Source organism: Coffea arabica, chromosome 11e (assembly GCF_036785885.1).
Source record: "Coffea arabica cultivar ET-39 chromosome 11e, Coffea Arabica ET-39 HiFi, whole genome shotgun sequence".
Lineage (NCBI taxonomy): Eukaryota > Viridiplantae > Streptophyta > Magnoliopsida > Gentianales > Rubiaceae > Coffea > Coffea arabica.
The window spans coordinates 22,526,162-22,538,375 of record NC_092331.1 but is presented as its reverse complement, the minus strand read 5'-3'; the positions used below and the strand labels follow the sequence as shown (position 1 = coordinate 22,538,375).

General features: G+C 43.2%; 1 protein-coding gene across 1 annotated transcript; it reads right to left on the bottom strand.

Moving 5' to 3' along the window:
- Nucleotides 1-2,431: 2,431 nt before the first annotated feature.
- LOC140021230 (uncharacterized) lies at nt 2,432-9,712 on the bottom strand. Its single transcript, XM_072071996.1, has 4 exons — nt 8,822-9,712; nt 8,137-8,311; nt 6,397-7,299; nt 2,432-2,907 (listed from the first exon to the last, which is right to left on the bottom strand). Exons 1-4 carry the CDS (start codon nt 9,710-9,712, stop codon nt 2,432-2,434), a joined length of 2,445 nt encoding a protein of 814 aa, XP_071928097.1.
- Nucleotides 9,713-12,214: the final 2,502 nt, after the last annotated feature.

Here is a 12,214-nt window from a genome sequence, read left to right as displayed (position 1 = left end):
TTCGGAGGCTGCAAAACCTATAGTAAGTACATAGGGACCGAGCTAAGAACATGTCGCAGGAGCACTAATTTGCCCCCTGCTGACAGAAGCCGTGTGCTCCAATGAAGCAATCTGTCTCTCAATTTTGCAATGACCGCATCAAACAGTATACAAGTCACCCGACCTCGTGCCACGGGTGCCCCTAAGTAGGTGAAGGGGAAGCCTTACCTCTGAAACCCCAGTGTCGAAGTCACTAGCGCACATTGTTCCTTCAACACCCACTTTGAGATAAGGAACGAGCTTTTACCGGTATTAATTCTCTACCCATTCTCTACCCAGAGCAGGTCTGGTAACGCTGAAAGATATTCCCCAACGCCTATAGACCGTCGCTCGAGCATCTAGCAAAAACCAGAATGTCATCTACGAAGGCCAAGTATGGCACTCGGGATCCCGCTGACACAAAGTACCTGTCCACCTCCTGGTCGAAAGATCGTTGCAGCCCATGCCCCAAGAATTCAGCAACTAACAAAAACAGAGCCGACGATAACGGGTCGCCTTGGCACACCCCTCTGGAGGATTTGAAGAACCCTGCTGGCGAGCCATTGATCAGGACCGAAAACCAGTTATTGGACAGTGTACGGAAAACCAAATCTATCACCCACTCGGAGAAGCCAAACTGTCTCATCATAAAGATGAGGAAGTGCCACTCCATCCTGTCATATGCCTTCTCCATATCTAACTTCAGCATGATGTTTGGAGCACTCACTCTCCTACCTATATCCAGTGCTAGTTCTTGGGCCAGGAGGATGTTATCAATGATCCCTCGACTTGGAACAAATCCCGACTACCGAGGTGATATGAGCTTGGGGAGCAGGAGGTTAAGCCAATTGGCCAGGATTTTTGAGATAATCTTAGAGTTGACATTGCAGAGGCTTATGGGTCGAAACTCTTTCCATTGGGACGCCCCTACCACCTTCGGGACAAGGATTAACATGGCACTCGTGAAGGACCGTGGTTGCTGAGCTCCCTTGAAGAAATCCTTGATGGCTAGCAGTAAATCAGAATGAATGATATCCCAACACCCTTGGTAGAAACCAACTCCAAACCCATTCGGTCCAGCAGCACTATCCACCGCCAGTACAAAAACCACCTTCTTTAGCTTCTCCAAAGTTGGCAGCTTGTGCATTAGCTCATTATCCTCCGGGCTCACCGTCGGTAGTGTACCATCTATCTTGGTGGGGATCTACCCTCCCGTTTTGAAGAAAATAACCGTGCAAAATACTGAGCTGCGGAGGCCTTGATCCCCTCCTCGTCCTCAATCCACTGCCCATTCTCCCCTTTCACCCGAGCAATGAAATTCATAGCCCTGCGTTGTTTTACCACTGAATGGAAAAATTTTGTGTTTGCATCCCCCAACTGGATCCATTTAACAGCTGACTTTTGCTTCCAATATTCTCCCTCTAAGGCAAGAGCCCGGGCATGACGGGCTCGAGCTTCTCCCAATGCTGCTCACGATGCTGGGTCCCGCACGAAGTCATACTTCTACTCCTTCTGCTGCAAGTCCTTCTCTGCCTCATTCACATTTTGGAATAGATTCCCAAACACTTGTGTATTCTAGCTTTGAAGTGCCGCCATGGTCTGTATCAGTTTGCCATGAAAGCCTGCCATTCCGCCTCCAGACACTGGGGACCTCCATGCCTCTCTGACCACCGCTAAGAAATTGGGGTGCCTCCTCCACACGTTAAGGAATCTGAACGCCGAGCCACGCCCCACTGGACTCCCACACTTAATTAGTAATGGGGCATGATCTGACCGTCCGCGCATTAAATGGAAAACTTTTGTTGTCTGGAACAGTTCCCACCAGGCCTCATTCACTAAGGCCCTATCCAAGCACTGCCACAGAAAACCGTTTGTCCATGTGAAGGTCGAGCCATCAAAGCCGACCTCCGATAGGCGACAGTTAAATACTGTGTCGTTAAACTCCTCCATGTTATGTAAGTTTGGGAGGGTTCCCCCCGACCTCTCTGCTACATTGGAAATCACGTTAAAATCCCCCGTGACCATCCAGGGCCGTCCAATCCCTTGAAAATCCCCTCCATTGCCCTCCACAGATCCCTCCTCCCTACCAGTGTGCACTTTGCATACAATGCTGAGAAGTTAAGAGTAAATCCTACCCATGTCACCTTCATATGGACCAGTTGGTCCCCCTGTTCCTCGAATCCAAGTGTTAGAGCATCGCTCCAAAGGACCCAGATTTTGCCCTCCAAGAAAGCTTGGGCTCTAGAGAAGCGCAGACGGCGGGAGATAACGTCAAGCTGTCCTACTTCCGTCATTGGTTTTAGCAAAACCAACAAGTGAACAACATGCTGAGAGCATAATTTATGAAGAAACTGTTGAGATGCAGCTTAGGAGATACCCTGTATGTTCCACACCATTATATTGATCAGGCTAATCATTTGGATCTGGAGGTAGAAGGAATTTGTGCGCGAAACTGTTGCAACTTCTTTGTATAGTTGGTGGGCCTCCCTGACTTCCTACCAAGATTGTTGAGAAGCTCAACATTCTTGGCATCGATGGTCGCTCCCCAAGGGAGATTGTTCTCCAACAGCTCAGCTCGACGGACTCGTTTCTCCAGCCAACCATGAAAGCGACGCAGGCTTCCAATTGACTCCCCCTGGCCAGTGCCGCGCTCCAGCGATTTCCTCCTGCCCCCTGTCTTCGCAAGATGCAATAGGGTAAACCTCTCCACAGATTGACTTCTGCCTGGGCAGAAGTTTGAGGGCTGAACCAACTCCCCTTCCAGGTCCCCAAGCGCCGTAAAAGCATTCGAGAGAAGGACTTCCCCGGTTTGCCCGTCGTCCCCCGAGGCCGTTCGCTCATGGGTTGGCTGTTGGCCAGAGAGAGGCACCGCTGGAGAGCTCTCATCCGCTGTGACAGCCCCATCTCCCTCTAGGACGTACCCCAGGGTTCGGCGGGTCGCCTGCCCAACTCTCACCAGGACTCACTCACTCATAACTCAAGAAAAATAACGTACATTCGTAGAAAATAAATAACACGTCCACTTCAACTTGATATATACATTGATACTCAAATCCAGATACAAAACTTCTACACACCAAAATACTTCAAAGTATTTACAATTCAAGTACAATCAACCCTAGTCGAGTGCTAGCGTGAGTACCATTTCAAAACTTCAAAACTAGACTACTCTGTACAAGTCTCACGCCTTGCTCGTACCCCCTGTAAGGAAAATAAATGGCGTGGAATGAGCTAAAAGCCCAGTGAGATTTCAAATAGCAAATTGACCATTATTTAAAAGTGCAAGTATCACGTAGCAAAGTAATGAGTATGAAAAGTTCATAAAAGTGAGCAATAACACTTCAAATAGAAAATCTCAAAGTGAGCGAGTGTAAAGTTTTTCTTTTAAAACGAAACGATAACACGATAAGTACTAATCATTCCAAAGTATAAGGATACGGATGGCTCTCGGGAGCCAAATTCCCATTGCATCACCAGAGCTTGATCAAGTAATAGTTGACACTCCGTCAACTTTCAAGTAAGTAACCCATCCAGTAGAGCGCCACTTAAACTACTCTCCGTCTACTATCCAAACCCCTTACCGAGCCCGAACTCCAAGATAAACACTGGTGGTAATACTCAAGTATATCGATTAGTCGAGGAGATAACACTCTACTCGACAACACTAGATACCCATGGTTCGTTATCTAATCGACCAAGCCCGTGCCGGCTCGACTCGATTAACTAGCCAGTGGGGTTTGGGTCCCCAAGAAGTTGATGAGATATCATCTCCAATCGGTTGAATCAAAATAAAAGTATAGAGATGGGAATGAGAGGCATCTCCCACTCACATTGAGTGCGGTACATGATATGAAACCCCGATCTAGACAACCAAAACACCATGGTTTAGGCAGCGAAAATTTGACCCAACTAATCCCTAGAAGTCACGAAAAATTTTGATATTATCTCAACCCGTAACTACTCGAATTAACGAACCAAATTGGAGGTAGTAGAACGCCACAATCAAGGAGATACTCGATTGATAAGTTCGGGTGAATAACTTGAGAAGATTCTCAAGTATTCAAAGGAAACTCTCTTGCCAAAGAGAAAGTGAAAACTCACTAATTGTATTTAATAGCCAAAAACTCGTCCCAAAACAAAGAGGAAGTGGAGCTATTTATAGCCCTTACAAGCATTAACCCTAATCCAAAAGTTGACCAAACTACCCTACATACTTAAGAAAGATTTTGGGCCTTACTTACTAACAAATAGGCCGCAATTAAACTATCTTAATTACCTAAACTTTTTAAAACGAGAAATAACCAAAATCAACGAGGAAAATCAAATAATCCTACTAAACTCAAGTATTCGTGCAATCAACTGGTCTTCACTGGAATCTTCCAATTCACCATGTGCTTGAATGGGCCTTGGTCTTTATAATCTCATCATTCCCCTCCTCTTAAAGGCAATTTGCCCACAAATTGAAGCACGAATGGTGACAAGACGAGTTACATGCCTTCGACTCAATCTTGTTATGATGGCTACAGATGGCATCCAATGCAAAGCCCATGTGCTAAGTTGGAAAATAACCCTCGTCGAACCTTGAATCTCACAAACCACCTTCAATGTATGCTCAACTTTATTGTTTGTGGTCATGAGGTAAGGGTCCTCAAAGTGGTATGAAGTGTATCCCGTGAAATCGAACTCCGGCTCGAACATACTTGCAAGGCACCAAGGCGGATTTGGTGACGTTGGAGCTGCATGTGGACAAAGAGTAAGACGAAAATCATAATGGTCATTGAGGTACTTGTTCTTTAAACGAACCCTTGGTACACAACCATCCCTAAAATATGGAGTGTTCCCTTCAAGATGAGCTCGAATCAACTCCCCTTTGGTTTGGACTGATTTGAGTTGACATTGTTCCATGAATGGATACCAAGGGGGTTTAACTCTTGGAGTATGATGCGCGACGGATCTAGACGAACACCAAGTTGAATCGATATGCGGAACTCTGACCCTTCTAGAATCACAAGTCACGAACTAAGGATAATCCTTAACCCAAGACTAGCGAATTTAGTGAACCAAAAGTATAGTTAGAAGAACGCCACAACCAAGGAGACTACTTGATTGATAAGTTCAATGAACAGCTTGAGATTGATTCTCAAGTATTCAAAGGAAATTCTCTTGAGGCAAGAGAGAGTGAAATAACTCACATATATTTTATAAAATCTGAATTGTCCCCTAATGAATGAAAACCTAGGCTATATATAGCCTTACAGGACTCAAACCCTAGAATGTCCAATGGACGATCTTGCCCTTCATTAAGGGTGAAAATATCTAACAACTAATTGACTAAAATTAAGACTTTGAATTCGGCCAAAGTGAAGTGAAAATTGACCGAAATTATTAATGCTAACAAACAACTAATAATGGTAACCAAAACCCTAATTAGCAAGCTAGTGTTCCGTGAACTAGTCTTCACTTGGTTCCTCCATTTGAAGGAAAGTGTATAGAGTAGTTTCTCCATTATGTAATCCTTCAATGGTCCTCAAGTCATCACCAACTCGTTCTTGAATTGTGCAAACAAGAGCTTGAAGTGATTCTTGAATTCTCCTAGCACGCGCTCTTGTAATTGGACCACTGGGTATTTGCATGACCTGAGCACTAGAAGTTTGAGCAGCCTTGAGCCCCTCCTCATTAGTCCCCTCCTCTTGAAGAAGATTTGTCCCCAAATCAAACTCATCGTCTGCATGAAAAGGACTCAAGTCAGATACATTAAAAGTAGCATGTACCCCATACTCACCTGGAAGTTCAAGTTTGTAGGCATTGTCATTTATACGCTCCAGGACTTGGAATGGACCATCTCCCCGTGGAAGTAGCTTACTACGCCGTTTGACTGGAAACCTCTCTTTGCGCATGTGTATTCATACCCAATCGCCAGGCTCAAAGACTATCTTGCGGCGCCCCTTGTTGGCACTTTGGATGTATTGAAGTGTACGCTTCTCGATGTTGGCTCGCACCTTAGTGTGTAACTCACGTACATATGCAGCCTTGGTCTTACCATCCAAGTTAACTCTCTCATGAACAGGTAAAGGAGTTAAATCCAAAGGTGTGAGAGGGTTAAAACCATACACAATTTCAAACGACGAATAACGTGTAGCAGAATGGACATGCGATTGTATGCAAATTCCACATGTGGTAAGCAATCTTCCCAAGATTTAATGTTCTTTTTAATAACTGCGCGCAATAGGGTAGATAAAGTCCTATTAACCACTTCAGTTTGACCATCAGTTTGTGGGTGGCTAGAAGTAGAAAATAGCAATTTAGTGCCTAGTTTACACCACAAAGTTTTCCAAAAATAGCTAAGGAATTTGGCGTCCCTATCAGAAACAATAGTACGTGGCATGCCATGTAATCTAACTATCTCACGAAAGAATAAATCTGCAACATGCTTAGCATCATCTGTTTTAAGACAAGGAATAAAATGGGCCATTTTGGAGAAGCGGTCAACTACCACATAGATTGAATCATGTCCTTTTCTAGTTCTAGGCAGTCCAAGCAAAAAATCCATTGACAGATCAACCCATGGTTCCTGTGGAATTGGCAAAGCTGTATAGAGACCATAAGGGTATACCTTTGATTTTGCTTGGTGACAAGTCACGCACCTTTCGATGTGTCGTTCCACGTCACTCCTCATGCGTGGCCAGAAGAAATGTTCTTGGAGAATCATTAAGGTCTTGGCAATGCCGAAGTGTCCCATTAGCCCTCCTCCATGAGATTCTCGTACTAGGAGTGTGCGCATGGAGCTCTTGGGAATGCAAAGCCTGTCCTTGTAGTATAAGAACCCTTGAGAGATGAAATAATGCTCACGAGTGTGTCGTGGAAAGGATGAAAAAATCTCACCAAAATCTGAGTCAGTTGCATAAAGTTCTTTAAGAAATTCAAAACCAAGCAACTTAGCATCTAATGTAGTGATAAGTGTATGCCTTCGCGAGAGTGCATCAGCCACTACATTCGTCTTACCTGTCTTGTATTTGATCACAAAGGTAAAACTGTCAATGAAGGTAATCCATCGTGCATGTCGCTTACTTAACTTGTCTTGAGACTTGATATGCTTGAGCGACTCATGATCTGTGTGCAAGACAAACTCACGAGGGCGAAGGTAATGTTGCCATGTTTGTAGAGCTCGCACTAAGGCCATTAGTTCCTTGTCATAGGTTGAGTAATTTAGAGCAGCTCCATTCAACTTCTCGCTAAAGTAGGCAACCGGGCGACCCTCTTGGAGTAAAACAGCTCTAATACCTATACCAGAAACATCACACTCTACTTCAAAAGCTTTGTCAAAATTAGGTAAACTGAGAACAGGTGCATGTGTGAGCTTGTGTTTAAGTAATTGGAAAGACTTAGCTTGTTCCTCTCCCCAATGAAATTGCACATCTTTCTTGACAATCGACGTAAGTGGGGCAGCAATTGTGCTAAAGTCCTTGACAAAACGCCTATAGAATCTTGCCAAGCCATGGAAACTTCGCACCTCACTTACATTGGTAGGGGTTGGCCATTCACTAATAGCCTTCACCTTTTCTTGATCAACATGAATTCCCTGCTCACTAACAACATATCCTAGGAAAACCAATTGATTTGTGCAAAAGGTACACTTCTTAAGGTTAGCGTAGAGGCTTGCCTTGCGAAGTGCGTCGATGACCATTTGTAAATGCACAACATGCTCATCTAGAGTCTTACTATAGATTAAAATGTCATCAAAGTAAATGACCACAAATTTACCAATGAAAGAGCGTAAAACATGATTCATGAGTCTCATAAAAGTACTTGGTGCATTGGTTAGCCCAAAAGGCATGACCAACCACTCAAAAAGTCCATGTTTTGTCTTAAATGCAGTTTTCCATTCATCTCCTTCTTTCATGCGAATTTGATGGTAACCACTTTTCAAATCAATCTTAGTAAAAATGATAGCACCATGTAATTCATCAAGCATGTCATCCAAACGATGTATGGGATGGCGGTACTTTACCGTGATGGCATTAATTGCCCTACAATCAGTGCACATTCTCCATCCTCCATCTTTCTTTGGAACAAGTAGAACTGGTACAACACAAGGGCTTAGACTCTCCTGAATCTAACCCTTACTAAGCAACTCCTCCACTTGTCGTTGTTGCTCCTTGGTTTCCTCAGGATTGGTCCTATATGGTGCCTTGTTTGGAAGGGAAGATCCAGGAATGAAATCAATTTGATGTTCAATTCCCCTTAATGGAGGCAAACCAGTAGGTATATCCTCAGGAAAGACGTCTTGATACTCCTGTAAGAGGTTAGTAATAATACTAGGCAAAGAAGCATCAAGAGCATTAGTGAGTAAGGATTCCTTGCCAAATAAAATAAATAAAATCTGATTAGAATGCAAGGCCTGTCTCACATTTTTCACCTTGGCAAGCATGCTGGGTTTTCTCTCCTGTGTGGGCTCTAAGGCCGAATGAGAGTGATCCAACTTGCTTGAAGAAGGGTCGGCCGTCACTAATTTCTTAGCTTTGGCGTTGTCCTTCTTGGTGGTAGTATGCAAGTCATACTCTTTTTGTAGACTAACTTGATCCTCATGCACTTGTTGAGGTGTAAGAGGTGCAAGTGTAATCTTTTTACAATTATGTATGAAAGAGTATTTGTTCAAGAAACCATCAAAAGTGACTCTTTTGTCAAATTGCCAAGGACGCCCTAAGAGTATATGTGCAGCTTGCATTGGTACTACATCACACATAACATCATCTTCATACCTACCAATGCGAAAAGTAACCAAAACTTGTTTATGAACACGTACCTCTCCACTGTTGTTTAACCACTGAAGCTTGTAGGGACGGGGGTGCTCACTAGTTGGCAAGTTTAGTTTCTCCACCATCAATGCACTAGCAACATTAGTGCAACTTCCGGGGTCAATCACCAAGCTGCATACCTTGTTGGTCACATGGCACCTAGTGTAAAAGATGTTGTCACGTTGAAGCTCATCTTTACTAGCTTGAGTAGCTAGGGCCCTTCTTGCTACCAATCCAACTTTGTCTTGAGTTGGAACTTCCTCTATCTCATCTTCCTCTTCAACCAAGGGAGGCATGTCTTTGTAATCCTCCTCTTCATCATCAGTGACAATGTCTCCATTTGGTAGGTCAAGCATGGTCCTTGGGTTTGGACATTGGCTTGCAATATGCCCAACTCCTTGACACCTCCAACATTTGGTGTCACGATTCCTAGGTTTTGGAGTTTCAATTGTTGGCTTGGAAACAACCTTGGAGTCGGTTTTGGTAAAAGAGGGCCGTGAGCTTGACCCGTGATCTTGCTTCGGCTTTGGAGGGTTCCAAGCGTTCGGACCTCTCTCCTCCCTTTTGGGCTGGAATGGTCGAGTAAATGGTTGCGGATTAGGGTTATAATTTCTGGTGGTACCCCTCCGCTTGAGCCTTTGCTCAATCTTGATAGCCTTTTCCACCATATCTTCTATCTCCACATAGTATTGAAGCTCATGTTGATCGGCTATTTCAACCCTCAGACCACTGAGAAATCTTGCCATTGTAGCCTCTCGATCTTCTTGAATATCAGCTATCAACATGGAGATTTCCATGTCCTTGTAGTAGTCCTCAACTGAGCGTTGACCTTGTGTCAAGGTTTGAAGTTTTTGGTACAAGTCTCTATGGTAGTGACTTGGTACAAATCGCTTCTTCATCAGTCTCTTGAGCTCAGTCCAAGTGGTTATAGATGGTTCTCCACACCTTCTCCTGCTTGTAGCCACTTGTTCCCACCAAACTATGGCATAGTCGGTGAATTCTACTACGGCAAGTCTCAATTTTTGTGCATCGGTGTAGTCATTACAATCGAATACTAGCTCTACTCGACTCTCCTATTCAAGGTATGTATCCGGATCAGATTTGCCTTGGAAAGGAGGAATCTTCATCTTAATCCCCTTGATTGCATCACCGATTGCTCTTGTGTTTCGCTTCGGTCTTCCTTGCTCGTATGCCTCATGTTCCGAATCGGCATTGGAGTCACTAGATTCCTCCAGGGTGGATTTTCCCCTAGATTTCCGAGAAGAAACCCTAGATGAACTTAGTTGATCAATCTGCTCATGGATTGTTTCCAGCCTTTGGTCAAATCTCCTCTGCATTTCCTTCCACATATCATCCATTTTACGTGATAACTGAGCAATGGTAAGTTCATTTTCCTGAGACATGGTGAAACCTGTAAAACTTGACAAATTGTTAGTAGAAAAATGCCTCACTTGCTCCCTTAAGTGGTTCACTCAAGTGCTTATATCACTCTAATGCTCTCACCAATTCACTTCTCAAGCCACTTGATTGTTTCCTTTGAAGAAATCAGAAATTTTCTCAAAGAAGTTCAATCGAACCTTAATCAAATATTATCCAATTGTACCAAAGCAAGAGTAGAAACGGAAAGCTCAAGTAATGAATTCGATAAGGAATGGAACGAGGAAAAAGTGATGTAAAAAAAATGTCCAAGTACAATGATGGAGTTTCCCAAGTGTTTACTTAATTTCCTAGTTGATTTTGGGAACCAAGTTAGGTGTTGGATTTGTTTGGAAAATTCCTTAAAGTCGGCTATCCAAATCAGAATTGTTACCAAAAAAAAAATTTCCAGATTTCGTTCCCCTTAACCTTCCTCAAAATCGGCTATACCAAATCAGGGTTATTTCCAAAAATTTTCCAGATTTCCTTCTCCTTATTCCTTTCCTAAAGTCGGCTGGTCAACCAAGTGTAAAACAGATTTTGGTAGCTTCCTATTCTACCCGAAACTATCCTCCGAAAATTCCAGAATTTTGCTGCTAAAACCCCTCCATAAACTCGGCTATACTCCCCTCTCCTTGCTCCCAAATTTCGTCCCTTACTCCCCCCAAAGACAAGCAATTCGGCCCCTTCCCTTCGCTCCACACAAGGACAGATTTGACTCTTGGTCCTAAGCAATGGCGTCACAAGATAATGCAAGTGATGTTACACAAGAATTCCCCAAGCGGCTTGCCCAAGAAACCTCCAAGAGATTTTCTCCTAAAACAAGAAAGCCCTGTATGGATGCAAGAGCGTACAAGAAACTTTTTGTACGAAAGGAGGTACAAGTCTTCAAGAATCAAGATGATCAAGGATCTCAAAGGGTGATACAAATAATCAAGAGGCCAAGTGTTGGAGACCTTCAAGAGGAGGTTGGTCAGAATTTTTAAGCCCCCTTGTTTTTTTTTTTTTTTTCGGATCAATATTCAAGAAACAAAGTGTAGCAAATCAGATCTTGGCAATAAAGAACACGATTTCTTTTTCTTTCTTGTCACCCGCACACTTCCTCTTTTCTTTGTCCTTTTTTTTTTTTTGACTCTAAGAACACACAATTACTCGGCTGTTTTTGGGTAAAAATTCCAGAATTTAATGTCAACCCAATGTTCTTCTTCAATCCTCCAATAACTATCAAGACATGTATCAAAGTTTCGAGACTTCAAGATTAGTTTCAAGAAACTCAAGAAACCCTAGATTATTGTAGTCCCTCTTCAAGATTCCAACCCCAAACAAGTTTAACCACAAAAATCAGTTTAGGAAATTAATGAAAACAACTTGGTGGAATAAACTAAAGTTTGGACAGATTTGGCAAGAAACTTGCGCCCAAGGAAACCCTAGTTGCAAGTGAAAACCCTAGCCGTCGCGGAAATTTTTATTTTTTTTTAATATTCAAACAGAATATGCAAGGCACACAACTCGGTTACACTTGAAGGCAGGCTTCAAGACAGAATCACGCAACAAGTAATGCACGAAGTGGACGCGAAGCAAAAGAAACCAAAGAGCGACGCAACAAGAACAAACAAAGGCGGACAGAATTTTTTTTTTTTGTAATAATAATCGGACTTGACACAAAGAGAGACACGACCAGTTTTGCAAGATAAAATTTACTAGAAAGCTTACGAACAAACTCAACGGGATATACTTGATGTCGTCGACTAGCTCTGGATACCAACTGATGCGCGACGGATCTAGACGAACACCAAGTTGAATCGATATGCGGAACTCTGACCCTTCTAGAATCACAAGTCACGAACTAAGGATAATCCTTAACCCAAGACTAGCGAATTTAGTGAACCAAAAGTATAGTTAGAAGAACGCCACAACCAAGGAGACTACTTGATTGATAAGTTCAATGAACAGCTTGAGATTGATTCTCAAGTATTCAAAGGAAA

What these genes read in the sequence shown, in the direction of transcription:
- LOC140021230 (XM_072071996.1), bottom strand. Translation starts at nt 9,712, where the DNA reads ATGAAGAAGCGATTTGTACCAAGTCACTACCATAGAGACTTGTACCAA. An exon ending in GGTTAAACAACAGTGGAGAG is followed by an intron (nt 8,312 to 8,821) that starts GTACGTGTTCAT and finishes AACCTCTTACAG; the next exon opens with GAGTATCAAGACGTCTTTCC. An exon ending in GGAGGAGTTGCTTAGTAAGG is followed by an intron (nt 7,300 to 8,136) that starts GTTAGATTCAGG and finishes TTTCTGGTATAG; the next exon opens with GTATTAGAGCTGTTTTACTC.